This window comes from Mobula birostris, chromosome 4 (genome assembly GCF_030028105.1).
Source record: "Mobula birostris isolate sMobBir1 chromosome 4, sMobBir1.hap1, whole genome shotgun sequence".
NCBI lineage: Eukaryota > Metazoa > Chordata > Chondrichthyes > Myliobatiformes > Myliobatidae > Mobula > Mobula birostris.
In genome coordinates, this window is record NC_092373.1 from 99,781,925 (window position 1) to 99,799,199 (window position 17,275).

The 17,275-nt window shown below is 43.8% G+C and overlaps 1 protein-coding gene across 3 annotated transcripts in view; it reads left to right on the plus strand.

Annotated features, from left to right (window-relative positions):
- ephb1 (EPH receptor B1) overlaps positions 1–17,275 on the plus strand; it is a 774,921-nt gene that overhangs the window by 692,465 nt on the left and 65,181 nt on the right. For all 3 annotated transcript variants that reach the window (XR_011885740.1, XR_011885741.1, XM_072255851.1), the window contains exon 13: positions 15,174–15,323. Coding sequence is in view for 1 of the 3 variants with exons in the window: in XM_072255851.1 (XP_072111952.1) it covers positions 15,174–15,323 (150 nt within the window). In the remaining 2 variants the exon portion in view is untranslated. The remainder of the gene's footprint in view (positions 1–15,173; positions 15,324–17,275) is intronic.

Below are 17,275 nucleotides of genomic sequence, written 5' to 3' on the forward strand. Positions count from 1 at the left end.
GTAGTTGTGTAAGCTAGGAATTTATTCCTTGGAATGTAAAAAAATTGAGGGGTTACCTGATAGGAGTGCATGCAATCATGAAGGGACATTGGAAATAAGCATATAGTCTTTTTCCCAGTAGAGGTAATAAAAACAATGGACCGTGGGTTTAAGGTCAGAGATTTAAAAGGAACATCAGATGCAGATACTTCACTAAAAGGTTGGTGTATGTTTGGAAGGGGCTTTCAGAAATACAGGTCGAAGCAGGCACATTGGCAATTTTTTAAAGTCTGGTAGATAAATAAAAAGATAGGCGAGGCTTCGAGGGCTAAGGGCCATAAGCAGGCAGGTGGGACGAGCTGACGACAACATTCTGCACGGACAGGTGGAGCTGACATGCTGTAAGACACTATGACCACACAACTCCCAGAGGTCACGGCTGAATATTGGTTTGTGTTTGGTGGTAGTGGGAACCTCACACGAGCTGAAGGGCCTGTTGACATGCTGTAAGACACTATGACCACACAACTCCCAGAGGTCACGGCTGAATATTGGTTTGTGTTTGGTGGTAGTGGGAACCTCACACGAGCTGAAGGGCCTGTTGACATGCTGTAAGACACTATGACCACACAACTCCCAGAGGTCACGGCTGAATATTGGTTTGTGTTTGGTGGTAGTGGGAACCTCACACGAGCTGAAGGGCCTGTTGACATGCTGTAAGACACTATGACTACACAACTCCCAGAGGTCACGGCTGAATATTGGTTTGTGTTTGGTGGTAGTGGGAACCTCACACGAGCTGAAGGGCCTGTTGACATGCTGTAAGACACTATGACCACACAACTCCCAGAGGTCACGGCTGAATATTGGTTTGTGTTTGGTGGTAGTGGGAACCTCACACGAGCTGAAGGGCCTGTTGACATGCTGTAAGACACTATGACCACACAACTCCCAGAGGTCACGGCTGAATATTGGTTTGTGTTTGGTGGTAGTGGGAACCTCACACGAGCTGAAGGGCCTGTTGACATGCTGTAAGACACTATGACTACACAACTCCCAGAGGTCACGGCTGAATATTGGTTTGTGTTTGGTGGTAGTGGGAACCTCACACGAGCTGAAGGGCCTGTTGACATGCTGTAAGACACTATGACCACACAACTCCCAGAGGTCACGGCTGAATATTGGTTTGTGTTTGGTGGTAGTGGGAACCTCACACGAGCTGAAGGGCCTGTTGACATGCTGTAAGACACTATGACTACACAACTCCCAGAGGTCACGGCTGAATATTGGTTTGTGTTTGGTGGTAGTGGGAACCTCACACGAGCTGAAGGGCCTGTTGACATGCTGTAAGACACTATGACCACACAACTCCCAGAGGTCACGGCTGAATATTGGTTTGTGTTTGGTGGTAGTGGGAACCTCACACGAGCTGAAGGGCCTGTTGACATGCTGTAAGACACTATGACTACACAACTCCCAGAGGTCACGGCTGAATATTGGTTTGTGTTTGGTGGTAGTGGGAACCTCACACGAGCTGAAGGGCCTGTTGACATGCTGTAAGACACTATGACTACACAACTCCCAGAGGTCACGGCTGAATATTGGTTTGTGTTTGGTGGTAGTGGGAACCTCACACGAGCTGAAGGGCCTGTTGACATGCTGTAAGACACTATGACCACACAACTCCCAGAGGTCACGGCTGAATATTGGTTTGTGTTTGGTGGTAGTGGGAACCTCACACGAGCTGAAGGGCCTGTTGACATGCTGTAAGACACTATGACCACACAACTCCCAGAGGTCACGGCTGAATATTGGTTTGTGTTTGGTGGTAGTGGGAACCTCACACGAGCTGAAGGGCCTGTTGACATGCTGTAAGACACTATGACTACACAACTCCCAGAGGTCACAGCTGAATATTGGTTTGTGTTCGGTGATAGTGGGAGTCTCACAGCAGGTAACAGATACCCACATTAGACTGGGATCTGGAATTAGCCTATTGAGATACAGCTAGTATCAGTCATCTACCTTTCAATCTGAAAAGAATTCTCACGTGATACAACGTTATATAATATAAAATAAGTCCATGTATCGGGGAAAGGGAAGTTCAAATCAATAACCACTCTCTAATATTGGTGAGACTGGAGACTTCGTGTCTTAGATTTCTGATGTCTAGTTAATAATTAACAGCACACTGTTATTCTTTAGCAACAGTTTTAGTCAGTAGGTATTTTCCCACATTCTTCATAACCTAATCAGCCCAGGAACTCTGCTGTTGCTGGGTTTAATTGCCACAGACATGACTTCATGGGCTCACATTACTGAGCCTCTCTCCCCAAAGTATTTCACATTACTGAGAGCAACAAGGGACTCGAGTGGAAACCATAATCCTGCACATTCCAAAAGCAGCAAGACAACTTTTGAAGTTTTGTTATGTGCACTATATTATGATTGTCCTATAATTTATTACAGATTGCTTCCTGATACGAATCTACCCAGATACATTGTGAACATTAATCCTCCTGTGCATGACAGACCCAGGACTCTGTGTATGCTTTGTGATCAGCAGCAGCCAGTGGAATAAAGGCAGTTTTAGTCCAAATGAACCTTCACCGGTACCGAAATGTTCCAAGTTGGACAAGTCATGCATTCTTCCTGCACCTATGATTCTTCCTGTCTTTAGCAAGGCTTTGATTCTGCCTGAGCAACCCCATATGATGTCTGCTCATAAATAATGGAAACATTACTGTAGAATGATTTTAGTGCTGGGATTGCGTTAAAGGTTGAGAATGTCATTTGTTCACTCAGTTGATTTATCACGTACATCGAAACATACAATGAAATGTATTGTTTGCATGAACAACCAACACACCCAAGGATGTGCTGAGGGCAGCCTGCAAGTGTAGCCACATTTTCCAGTGCCAACATGAACAACACAAGGCATCTGTATAATCATTCAACTTAACACCATCATTTAAATCTGAAAGTGAGCATTATGCTGCGACTAGGACTCAAAGTTCAAAGCATATTTATTATCAATGTATACTACTTGTACATATACAAGGTCTCAAAGATTCACCTTCTTACAAGCAAACACAAAACAAAGAAGCCCAATAGAACCCATTAAAAAGAAAACCGTCAAATACCCAGTGTGCAGAAATAAAAGAAATCATGCAAACAATAAAGGTAAGCAATTAACATTCAGAACTGAAATTCACAGAAGTGAGTCCACAGTCACAAGACCAGTCACAGCCACGAGTCCAGTCACAGCCAATCCAGGAGCCCATTCTTGCAGGGGACTGCTTCAGGTCAGCACAGAGATGAGTAAACGTCTTAAGCAGCGAGGTGAACACCAGCACTTCCCTCTTCTCTGGCCCCAACACCCTGACCTTTTCATTCTGACCCAGCACTTAAATCAATCAGACATCGGCTTGTTCCTCGTATTCGGATCCGTGACCCACTGCCTCGACTCTGCCTCGCCTCAGTTCTGCTGCTTTGAATCACCTGCAAGTCCACCCCTACAATGGCCAAACACTGTCCTGTTCCCCACTCTCGGGCCTGGGCCCTGCCACTTTGATTAGGCCTGTACTGCAAATGTCTTGCACCTTCGAGACTTCGTTCACACCGTAAAATATCCAGTCCATACAAGCAGTTCAAAAGCTTGATTCTGAAAGGGAAGTTAAACTCATTTAACTGCTTTCAATTATTGTGGTAAGAATACATGTTGAACTTCACTCGTAAAGGGCTCAAGCCTATCACTTTATAACTGTTACTTACGATACAGAAGGTGGTGGTTGGAACTGGTCTTCAATGAGCAACATAGGTTGGTCATTACAAGGGAGGCGTCCCTCCTCTGCTCCTGGGCATCATGGAAACTGGAGCAACATGAGAAGAGATGATCTCATAAAAGAAATGATTTGGGGAGGGGAAAGAGCTGTCCATAATTATGGCAGGAAGCAAACAAGTTCCTCAAATACAGATGAAGTACAAAATCTTCACGGTGAAAATCAAAACACTTTCGTAAATTTGAAACAAAATGCTGAAAAGACTCAGCAGGTGAGTTTGAATTTCCCTGAGTCGCCCTGGTTTTACCTGTCAGAGCCATCGCCCTCCCACCCTCATTGCAGCTTTATGAATTTTTTTGTCTCCTTTTTCCTGTTGAAAAGTGTCTTCAACTTAAAGCGTGAACTCTTTCTCCCTTTCCACAGATGTGGCTGACGGCTGAGTGTTGTCTGTTTTTGTTTAAAATCTTGATGGGATTTGTTAGAATTCTGAAGGTGAATGGTTGTCCTTTCACCAGAAATCCTTCTGGTGGGAGTATTTAACCAATTTGAGGTGCTACCAGGAATTGTGGAAGGTCCTGGAGGCTTGAAGGAAATATTTGGATCCTTTTAGATGTTTTGTAAGATGCTTTATAGATTAGTAGCCTCTATAAAGCCCTAGGAATGAGAAGCTGTTTTACCATAGACATTGGGAAAGAAGAAAAAAAGGAATTTCTAGTGTTTACCCTCTGCATTCTCTGCATTCCTCATAATCTGGTCTTCCCTATAAAGTATCTTCCCTGTCAACCCTGCCAGCTGCAGAGATGTTGGCACTACAATATCATATTGAGGTTTAGGGAAGAAGGTTGCCCCTTGATGAAGCTTTGTTGATGCTCCTCACTCCCCATTTGCCTCACTCCAGTACCTTTACTCCCTCACCCCTCACAGAGCCCCAGCATGTAGCTCCTACTCAGCTCAATGCATTCCACTCCTCTCCCCTAAGGGAAAGGTGTGTGTCTTTCGGCAATAAGAACAAAAAGGATGAAAATTCCTTTACACTGCTTCAAAGAGGTTTAACCTGGAGGATACCTACACACATTTCTGTGCCTCTTAGTACCCCTGGGATATTCAGCTCCTAATTTTCATTTACCCTTGTTTCACTGATGATGCGTAGCCTTGTCCCATCACTCCATCCTGTCCCACCTAGAAAACAAAGCTTCACACAGCACCGTGCAAAACTGTTAGTCACATACAGTAGTTACTACCAGGTGACTCCTTAGCAGAAAGTCTTGTGAAGAATAATGGATAGAACACAGAGCTTCATTTTAATCGTCTAAAAATACTTTCATATTAGAATTGGTGTGCTCCTGGTTCATTTAAGGATTGAGATTTAGTTTGGATCAAAATGTGGCAGTATTTAAATGCCTCCCAGAAAATTTCAAAATGTTAAATTATTGAATTTAAAGGAGTGTTGAATTTAAAGTACAGTACTGTCCAAAAATCTTCAGAACATGTCTCTAGCTAGGGTGCCAAAGACTTCCGCACAGTACTGTAGTAATTTCATGCATTGCGCCACAAAAAAAATTTCATGACATATGTGAGTGATGATAAACCTGATTCTGATATGGGTCTCTATTGTGGACTGAGTAGAAAGGGGTCAGGGAGAGGGGAATCATGGTTAGGAAAAGGGGAAGGGAGAGAGGAGGGAATGGGAAGCACCAGAGAGACATTTTGCAATGATCAATAAACCAATTGTTTGTAATTCAATGACCTTGCCTGGTGTCTCTGGGCTGGGATTGTCGGCACCTGCGCCACCCCTGCCCCAGGCATTCCTTCTCTACCACCTGTCCCACATCCCTCCTGTGCCACTCAACCATCACCATTCCTGACAACCTTTGTTCCCACAGATTTACAAACTCATTCTCCATTCCACATTGATAGGCATAGTACTGTACAAAAGACTTATGCACCCTAGCTCTATTTTTGTGCCCAAGGCTTTGCAAAGTATTGTATGCCATGATGTTGTATGCTCAGCATTTTACATTGTCATCCCTCAGAAGCTGGTGGAAAACTGTCCTTGCTGGGACTCAACACCTGTCAGTATTACTGGATCTTGGACTTCTTGACAGAAGGTCTTCTTGTCAGTTTGAGCTGGCAGCAACATCTCAAGCTCCATCGTCTTGAGCACTTGTCTGCTCAGTCCATTGCTGTTCATAATCCTGACTCATGACAGCACTGCCGAATCCAGCCCACACTGCATCATCGGGTTTGGTAATGATACAACAGTGTTTGGCCTTATCAAACAACTGATGATAAGTCCTTTGAGGAGGTGACCAGGCATATAGATGCGGGTAGTGCAGTGGATGTGATCTATATGGATTTTAGTAAGGCATTTGACAAGGTTCCACACGGTAGGCTTATTCAGAAAGTTAGAAGGCATGGGATCTGGGAAAGTTTGGCCAGGTGGATTCAGAATTGGCTTGCCTGCAGAAGGCAGAGGGTGGTGGTGGAGGGAGTACATTCAGATTGGAGGATTGTGACTAGTGGTGTCCCACAAGGATCTGTTCTAGGACCTCTACTTTTCGTGATTTTTATTAACAACCTGGATGTGGGGGTAGAGGGATGGGTTGGCAAGTTTGCAGACGGCACAAAGGTTGGTGGTGTTGTAAATAGTGTAGAGGATTGTCAAAGATTGCAGAGAGACATTGATAGGATGCAGAAGTGGGCTGAGAAGTGGCAGATGGAGTTCAACCCGGAGAAGTGTGAGGTGCTACACTTTGGAAGGACAAACTCCAAGGCAGAGTACAAAATAAATGGCAGGATACTTGGTAGTGTGGAGGAGCAGAGGGATCTCGGGGTACATAGAAACATAGAAAATAGGTGCAGGAGTAGGCCATTCAGCCTTTCGAGCCTGCACCGCCATTTATTATGATCATGGCTGTTCATCCAACTCAGAACCCTGCACCAGCCTTCCCTCCATACCCCCGATCCCCGTAGCCACAAGGGCCATATCTTACTCTCTCTTAAATATAGCCAATGAACTAGCCTCAACTGTTTCCTGTGGCAGAGAATTCCACAGATTCACCACTCTCTGTGTGAAAAAGTTTTTCCTAATCTCGGTCCTAAAAGGCTTCCCCTTTATCCTCAAACTGTGACCCCTCGTTCGGGACTTCCCCAACATCGGGAACAATCTTCCTGCATCTAGCCTGTCCAATCCCTTTAGGATTTTATATGTTTCAATCAGATCCCCCCTCAATCTTCTAAATTCCAACGAGTACAAGCCCAGTTCATCCAGTCTTTCTTCATATGAAAGTCCTGCCATCCCAGGAATCAATCTGGTGAACCTTCTTTGTACTCCCTCTATGGCAAGGATGTCTTTCCTCAGATTAGGGGACCAAAACTGCACACAATACTCCAGATGTGGTCTCACCAAGGCCTTGTACAACTGCAGTAGTATCTCCCTGCGCCTGTACTCGAATCCTCTCACTATAAATGCCAGCATACCATTTGCCTTTTTCACCGCCTGCTGAACCTGCATGCCCACTTTCAATGACTGGTGTATAATGACACCCAGGTCTCGTTGCACCTCCCCTTTTCCTAATCGGCAACCATTCAGATAATAATCTGTTGTCCTATTTTTGCCACCAAAGTGGATAACTTCACATTTATCCACATTAAATTGCATCTGCCATGAATTTGCCCACTCACCCAACCTATCCAAGTCACCTTGCATCCTCTTAGCATCCTCCTCACAGCTAACACTGCCACCCAGCTTCGTGTCATCCGCAAACTTGGAGATGCTGCATTTAATTCCCTCATCCAAGTCATTAATATATATTGTAAGCAACTGGGGTCCCAGCACTGAGCCTTGCGGTACCCCACTAGTCACCGCCTGCCATTCTGAAAAGGTCCCGTTTATTCCCACTCTTTGCTTCCTGTCTGCTAACCAATTCTCTATCCACATCAATACCTTACCCCCAATACCGTGTGCTTTAAGTTTGCACACTAATCTCCTGTGTGGGACCTTGTCAAAAGCCTTTTGAAAATCCAAATATACCACATCCACTGGTTCTCCCCTATCCACTCTACTAGTTACATCCTCAAAAAATTCTCTGAGATTCGCCAGACATGATTTTCCTTTCACAAATCCATGCTGACTTTGCCCGATCATTTCACCACTTTCCAAATGTGCTGTTATCACATCTTTGATAACTGACTCCAGCAGTTTCCCCACCACCAACGTTAGGCTAACCGGTCTATAATTCCCTGGTTTCTCTCTCCCTCCTTTTTTAAAAAGTGGGGTTACATTAGCCACCCTCCAATCCTCAGGAACTAGTCCAGAATCTAACGAGTTTTGAAAAATTATCACTAATGCATCCACTATTTCTTGGGCTACTTCCTTAAGCACTCTGGGATGCAGACCATCTGGCCCTGGGGATTTATCTGCCTTTAATCCCTTCAATTTATCTAACACCACTTCCCAACTAACATGTATTTCGCTCAGTTCCTCCATCTCACTAGACCCTCTGTCTCCTACTATTTCTGGAAGATTATTTATGTCCTCCTTAGTGAAGACAGAACCAAAGTAATTATTCAATTGGTCTGCCATGTCCTTGCTCCCCATAATCAATTCACCTGTTTCTGTCTGTAGGGGACCTACATTTGTCTTTACCAGTCTTTTCCTTTTTACATATCTATAAAAGCTTTTACAGTCAGTTTTTATGTTCCCTGCCAGTTTTCTCTCATAATCTTTTTTCCCCTTCCTAATTAAGCCCTTTGTCCTCCTCTGCTGAACTCTGAGCTTCTCCCAGTCCTCAGGTGAGCCACTTTTTCTGGCTAATTTGTATGCTTCTTCTTTGGAATTGATACTATCCCTAATTTCTCTTGTCAGCCCTTCCTTCCTTGATTTATTCTTTTGCCAAACTGGGATGAACAATTGTTGTAGTTCATCCATGCCATCCTTAAATGCTTGCCATTGCATATCCACCGTCAATCCTTTAAGTATCAATTGCCAGTCTATCTTAGCTAATTCACGTCTCATACCTTCAAAGTTACCCCTCTTTAAGTTCAGAACCTTTGTTTCTGAATTAACTAGTCACTCTCCATCATAATGAAGAATTCCACCATATTATGATCACTCTTACCCAAGGGGCCTCTCACGACAAGATTGCTAATTAACCCTTCCTCATTGCTCAATACCCAGTCTAGAATAGCCTGCTCTCTAGTCGGTTCCTCGACATGTTGGTTCAAAACACCATCCCGCATACATTCCAAGAAATCCTCTTCCTCAGCACCTTTACCAATTTGGTTCACCCAATCTACATGTAGATTGAAGTCACCCATTATAAGTGCTGTTCCTTTATTGCACACATTTCTAATTTCCTGTTTAATACCATCTCCGACCTCACTACTACTGTTAGGTGGCTTGTACGCAACTCCCACCAGCGTTTTCTGCCCCTTAGTGTTATGCAGCTCTACCCATATCGATTCTACATCTTCCCGGCTTATGTCCTTCCTTTCTATTGCGTTAATCTCATCTTTAACCAGCAATGCCACCCCATCTCTTTTTCTTTCATGTCTATCCCTCCTGAATATTGAATACCCCTGAACGTTGAGCTCCCATCCTTGGTCACCCTGGAGCCATGTCTCTGTGATCCCAACTATAATATAATCATTAATAACAATCTGCACTTTCAATTCATCCACCTTGTTACGAATGCTCCTTGCATTGACACACAAAGCCTTCAGGCGCTCTTTTACAACTCTCTTAGCCCTTATACAATTATGTTGAAAAGTGGCCCTTTTTGATGCTTGCCCAGGATTTGTCGGCCTGCCACTTTTACTTTTCTCCTTCCTACTTTTTGCTTCTACCCTCACTTTACACCCCTCTGTCTCTCTGCACTGGTTCCCATCCCCCTGTTGTGAACTAACCTCCTCTCACCTAGCCTCTTTAATTTGATTCCCACCCCCCAACCATTCTAGTTTAAAGTCACCTCAGTAACCCTCGCTAATCTCCCTGCCAGGATATTGGTCCCCCTAGGATTCAAGTGTAACCCGTCCTTTTTGTACAGGTCATGCCTGCGCCAAAAGAGGTCCCAATGATCCAAAAACTTGAATCCCTGCCTCCTGCTCCAATCCCTCAGCCACGCATTTATCCTCCACCTCATCGCATTCCTACTCTCACATGTCCACAGATCTCTGAAAGTTGCCTCACAGGTGGATAAGGTAATTAAGAAAGCTTATGGGGTGTTAGCTTTCATAAGTCGAGGATAGAGTTTAAGAGTCGCAATGTAATGATGCAGCTCTATAAAACTCTGGTTAGGCCACACTTGGAGTACTGTGTCCAGTTCTGGTCACCTCACTATGGGAAGGATGTGGAAGCATTGGAAAGGGTACAGAGGAGATTTACCAGGATGCTGCCTGGTTTAGAAAGTATGAATATGATCAGAGATTAAGGGAGCTAGGGCTTTACTCTTTGGAGAGAAGGAGGATGAGAGGAGACATGATAGAGGTGTACAAGATAATAAGAGGAATAGATAGAGTGGATAGCCAACGCCTCTTCCCCAGGGCACCACTGCTCAATACAAGAGGACATGGCTTTAAGGTAAGGGGTGGGAAGTTCAAGGAGGATATTAGAGGAAGGTTTTTTACTCAGAGAGTGGTTGGTGTGTGGAATGCACTGCCTGAGTCAGTGGTGGAGGCAGATACACTAGTGAAGTTTAAGAGACTACTTGACAGGTATATGGAGGAATTTAAAGTGGGGGCTTATATGAGAGGCAGGGTTTGAGGGTCGACACAACATTGTGGGCCGAAGGGCCTATACTGTGCTGTACTATTCTATGTTCTATGTTCTATGCGTCAGCATACAAAGAGGCGGTAGAGAGGTGTGAGAGCAATAACCTGAGTATCAGTGTGGACAAGACAAAATAGATGCTTATGGACTCCGGGGTTCGGATCTGAACACTAATTTGGTTTAGAATGCTGTTCTTTGCTTCAATTGTTTGCATAATTTGTTTTTTTCTTTTCTCTTGCTCATTGAGCATTGGTCTTTTATTTTTATTTTTTTCTTTAATTATGCTCTTTCAGGTTTCTTGCTTTGTGGCTGCCTGTAAGCAAACAAAACTCAAGGTTTATAATTTATACATTCTTTGATAATGTACTTTTGGATCTTTGAATCCTTGGTGTGCATCTAAAAGGTGATCTAACCTGGACCCACAACACTTCCTCATTAGTCAAGAAGGCATAGCAGTGTCTACACTTTCTGAGGAGACTCAGGCGTACAAGGCTCCCCACCCTTATTCTAACAGCCTTCTACAGTGATACCATATAGAGTGTCCTGTCTGGCTGCATCATTGTGTGGTACAGAAGCTGCAAGGCATCGGACCACAGACCCTACCGAGGACAGTAAAAACTGCTGAGGGGATCATTGCAGTCTCCCTCTTCCCTATTTGTGATATTTACCAGGAGCATTGTATACGTAGGGCTCAAAGCATTGCTGAAGATCCCTACCACCATCTCACAATCTCTCTGACCCACTGCAGTCAGGAAGCAGGTACAGGAGCATCAGGAAAGAATTGGCAAACCAGGTAGCACCTTCTTTCCTCAGGCTGTGAGACTAATGAATATCCTGCCACCATCAAGATCTCTTCACTAGCAGAGCAAGCGGTTTACTGTTTATTGTGCTGTGTGCTACATGCATTTTCAAAAATATTTTATTGACTTATTTGTCATAATGTTCTGTTTTATGTGCTGTGTGTGAAATTTGTCTTGTGGGTGCACTGTGGTCCGGAGGAACGTTGTTTCATTTGGTTGTATATATGTACATTTAGGTGACAAACTTGATATCTTTCAAGTATAAACCTCTCCTGAAAGGGGCCTTAGGAGGTACAGTCTGCGTCTCTATGTGTGCGTTTTTAACCATGTCCATGTGAAACTGCAATTTTTGTCTGTGCACGGAACAACTAGGCTTTATTGACTTTAGTTGCTCTGAAACTGTGCTTTGAGAGGGTACAGAAGAGGTTCACCAGGATGTTGTGGGAATTGGAAAAGTGTTAGCTTAAATGAGAGATTGGGCAAACATTGACTGTTTACTCTGGAGCATCGGGGGCAGAGGGGCAATCGGAAAGAAGGATATAGAATTACTTGAGACGTGGATAGGGTAGATCATCAGAGTCTTTTCACAGGCTGGAGAGCATCGCTTTAAGGTGAGAGGTTAAATGTTTAAAGGACATTTCTGTGGCAATTTGCTTTATGCAGAAAGTGGCAGGAGCCTGGAGCATGCTACTGGAGAACGTTTGAGGTATTTAGACAAGTCAGCGAAGGGAAAAGTACAGATTGTGTGCAGGCAGTAGGGATTGCTTTAAATTAGCATCATTGTCAAAACAGACATTGTGGGCCAAAGCACCTGTTAATGTACTGTACTATTCTTTATTTGAGCAACGTTCTCCTGTAGTTGGAGGAGTGTGGCTTTTTTTATGGTGTGTCCTTTTAAGAGACAGCTGCAAAGATCTCACCAGTTTGGCTAAACCTACAGTATTTCAAAAGGGAAATGCATGCTGAAACTGATGATAACTTACTGATATGACAACCTTGCTCTGTAAACCTCACATGTGAAGATCTCAATCTTTATGGCTCTTCCATTCACAACATTCATTGTAATACTGGAGATACAAAGCATGAAAACAGGCCCTTCAGCCCACTGAATTTGCACTGACCATCAAACATTCATTTAAACTAATCCTACCTTAAACCCATCTCTTTGTTCTCTCCACGTTCCTCCAGATTCTGCCATTCACCTGTGAGAGTTTAGAGTGACCAATTAGCCTTCCAACCTCCCCATCTTTGGCATTTGGGAAGACACCAGGGCTCCCGAAGGAAACCAGGGAAAACAGACCTCACCCAAGATCAGGACTGAACCTAGGTCACTAATGAGATGAGGCAACAATTCTGCGCACTAGGGTGATATTCAACTCTATTTGATTGCCCTTAAAAGTGAATGAAGCAATAAAGCTCAGCCCCTTAGTCACAAGACAGAATGCTGCAGGAACTCAATAATTCATACAGCCAATGAGGAGAATAAACAGTCCATGTTTCAGGCTAAGACCCTTTATCAGGACTGGAAAGGAAGGGGACAGAAGGCAGAATAAGTAGGTGGGGGAGGAGAAGGAGTACAAGCTGGCAGGTAGTGGGGTAGTGGAGGTATAATTTGTCCATCTGTGCTGATCACCCCATCTTTGACTAAGCTGTTCCACTGTGAACATGATCTGTTATGACTCAACATGATGCTTTCAGATCAGGTCATGCGTAGCACATACCTCCTCCGCACCGCTCAGGTGTGTTTCTGGGTACAGGGACTAGCCTTGTGCCTGTTTTTTTTTTTCTGTTCTGTCACTGAGTAGCAGTGAACCATCTGATTGGCCTATCAGAGTTCTCTTTGGGAACTAGTTGACTTGCTCAGCATTTCTGATCTGGCTATTGTTCATGATTGCACTTAATAAAAAAAAAAGGTGATTGGAAAGACCAGCTGAGGAGGAAGGAAGGAAGGTGGGTGGAGGAGCAGGGATGAATAGGTGGAAAAGGCAAAGGGCTGAAGAAAAAGAACTTGCTGAGTTCCTCCAGCATTTTGAGTATGTTACTCAAGACTTGTGGCATCTGCAGATTCCCTTGTGCTTATGGGATGAGATTGCTTTGGTAGAAATGCCTTAATTTCTTCTGAAGTCACTGTCAATCTGAGCAAACCAGTTACAGATGTTAACTGGGAGGTTTAACTTTTGCAACAGGGAGACCACCAAAACAGAATAAATCAGGAAAAGACATAATCCAGGATCTGGGATAGAAAGGAATGGGCCATCTCCCTTCAAAATAATACGTTCAGACAGTCTCTAGGAAGTGCCTCTTGCGCTGAGATTCCCTGCAGCTGCATCAAACTCCGGGCAAGGTTGAGATGGGCAGAAAGGACTTGCTGCAATATCTACAGTAATGACAAAGTGTCTGGATCTCATCACTGAAACTGCACCAGAAGCCTGAAGGATACCTTTGTCAAACATAACAGTCAGGTTTAATAGATGCTGTGGGGTAGCTCAGTGCCTTAGGCAGCTGGTACAATGTCTAACTCTCCTCTTCTCCCCCACTGGATACTTAAAAAGCAGACATACAGGTAGAGTGAAATCGAGGTAGCTGATTTGTTATATCCCATTTTTTAAAGGCTCTTCTGTACCACCAGGGATATATTTGGAGCCCTGGATTGTAACTTTTGTTCTCACTTGCTGAACCTTGATGCTTTGATGCTGAACGTTGAATCTCTGCTTGTACCGAATTCATTGCTGAAATTCAGCCACTGCTTTTTTTTTTGGCATCAACTTTTCTTGTTAACTCCTCCCTATTAGCCTCTCCAGTACTGATAGGAAAGTGGCTGAAGCATTGGTTACATAACATAATCTGAGCTTACCTGTACTGAAGGTACCCAGAACCTCAGGCCACACAGAGTGGGTGCTTTCACCCACTGACCTGCTGGGTGATCTGGCTTGTGATCTCCACCTCATGACTAACTTTGGACACCAGAAGGGAAATTCTGGCTTGTTCACTGTACAATGCATTGGATAGTTGAGTTAAATTCCATTTTTCACGATTTATAAACACAAACTTGCACTTAGTAGCACTCCTGTCTCAGGTGTCCGCCGTACTGACTGAGAGCTTGAAATTGAAACATGAAGATGATCATGATCCTACAGAGGCTGAGGTGTGATGGTATAGAGGTACATAAAATTATGAGGTAGATCACAGTTAAATCTGGAGGACATAGATTAATAGTGACAGGGGAAAAATTAAAAGGCACCCAAGACTTAGAGTTGAACCTGCAGGTGATGATGCTCCTGTGAACCTGCTGCCCTATCTTTTCTTTGTGGTAAAAGGCACGTGTCTTGTGCTGATGGTGGATCATTATGTCCCTCTAGTCACTTGCCTTCTGTCAGAAGGTGAGAACACTTTGGAGGAACTCAGCAGGTCAGGCAGAATCCGAGGAGAGAAGTGGACAATCAATGTTTCAGTCAAGGCCTTTGGTATTTATTATTTGAGATTCCAGCATCTAGAGTCTCTTGCATCTCTTTCTCTGCTTGTGGAGGTGAGATTATTAATTATTTAGAGTGGAGAGAGAGATAACCGAGGTTATGGCAAACTGGCGCAGAAGAGGAACTGAGCCCAGAATAGATCAGCCATGATCATATTGAGTGGTAGGACAGACTTGAGGGGCCAAGTGGCCTAATATTGCTCCTATTTTCTAGTGTTCTTGTCCTCTTGTGTTGAGATGTTGAAGTGGTAGCTTCTGTTTGTAGGGGTTTACTTTATCTGAGAGTTTTCTTTGGCGGGACAGACTCAGTGAGGATTGCCTGGCAACAAATAGAAAGGCTCATGTTGTACTCTTTTTAACTGCTTGTACAGGGTGGGAAGATCCCCGTGCGATGGACTGCACCTGAGGCAATCGCATACCGCAAGTTTACCTCGGCCAGCGATGTGTGGAGCTATGGAATTGTCATGTGGGAAGTGATGTCTTTTGGAGAGAGACCTTACTGGGACATGTCGAATCAAGATGTAAGTGTGTTCTTGCAATATAATACACTACCAAGATGTATGAGAAATGGCTTTCACGATGAGATCAAAGGAAAAGGTCATGAATGATGAAAATCAAATGTAAACAGAAAAAGTAATCCACTGCTGTAGTTATTTAATTTGTGAACCTGATTAATTTAACACTGCCTCAAAGAAATTTACTCTGGGCGATAATCTATAGCTCCGAAAGGAAGGAGTTAAGGAAAAGGCAGAATTATGGTAAGATTGGGGCGGGGCGGGGGTGGTTTAAACTTTCTTTAAGGAACTGTGGAGGGCCAATGCTATGTGGGAAGTATAGCCATGTCCATTAGTCCCAGGCTTTTTCTGACCAGAAATGAGTTGATGTTAACACTGTAGCCAGCAAAGTGTAAGAAGTGTACCATCAGATCATTGCAGCTTTCAAGTGCACATTTAAAGAGGGAACCTGAAATAGAAACAGAAATTGCTGGAAACACTCAGTAAGTCAGGCTGCATCTATGGAACAAGAAACATTCCAACTGAAATGTTAACTCTTTTTTGTCCTCCACAGAGGCTGCCTGACCTTCAGAGTGGCTCCAGAATTTTCTGTTTATATTACAGATTTCCAAAACCTGGAGTTTGTTTTTCATTTACATTTACTAAATAAAAATCTGTGGTCTCCTCTCAGACCAGGTTAAAATCAGGATTTGTGTGAAGGGGAGATTTTCACTGGACAAGTAGGGTTAAAATTTGCTCATGAATCTGTTCTGATTCTCTTTCTCCAGACTATGTTATGTAAATCTTCCAGCCTAAGGAAACAATACATTTGATTCCGGTGCACTTTTTTTTACCATAAGAACATGCTCATATTTTTCAGCTCCTCTAATTGGTATTCTTTATTATCTTCAAGAGTGCGTGAGATAACTAAGACTGAGATCATTTCTTTGCCTTCATCCTCTCAGTGACACTGATCTGCATAATGACAATCTGATTAGCAGCTAATGGACTTTGATTAGTCATTTGCTTTTTCCTACATGAGCTCGCTCCAACAGCTGTTGTATAGACTGTATGTATATCTTGAGGATCCTGAACCTGTGAATTGGTCCTATGGTGTCTGTGTTTCTAACAGATGCTGACACCAAACATCTGAGCCTGGGCTGTTTGGGCTGGTGCAGCCTACAGGCTTTTGATTTGAGTAGTTTTAAATGGTGAGAGAATTGGAATTAGAATTGGTTTATTATTGGCACAATCCCAAGATACAGCTTGTCTGTTCCTACAGATCAAATTGTTATACAATTCGCTGAAGTGGAACATGTGGAAAATAACAATGCAGAATAAAATGTAACAACTGCAGAGAAAGTGCAGTGCAGTTAAACAGTAAAGTGCCAGATTGTAAAGACGTAGGTTGTGATGTACGGAGTCTATATCTCATGCTAGAAGACAGTTTTATTACAGCAGGGTAGAAGCTGGTTGTATGTGCTTTCAGGCTTTTGTATCTTCTGCCCAGTGATGAAGGGAAGAAGAGAGAATGTCTGGGGGAAGGTTGCCAATCAATAAATGTTTGTGGTACAAGATAAATTAATATTAGTCTTTATTGGAAGGAGAATGAATTGAGAAGTGTGGAAGTTATACCAAGACCCCCCTCTCCAGGCCATGCTCTCTACTCACTGCTTCCATTGGAGAGGAGGTTGGTTGTTCGTCCATCGTTGACGTCGATGAGGACCTCGACACCATTATGATGGTGTCGAGACTAGGGCGTGATTTGGATTTAAGTGAGGGAGAGTTGCGCAGCGTCAGCCTCACTCTCTCTTCCCAATTCCCATCTGGATCCAGTGGCAAGACAGAGTCTAGACGGCTGAAGATGGGACTAGGCGCAGTGGATGACCAGGACGTCTTCTGTGTCTTGTCCTGCTCTACACGTTCCACGACGCTTGCAGAGACCGCCTTCTTGACCGTTGGACCTTCCATAGGTCTCG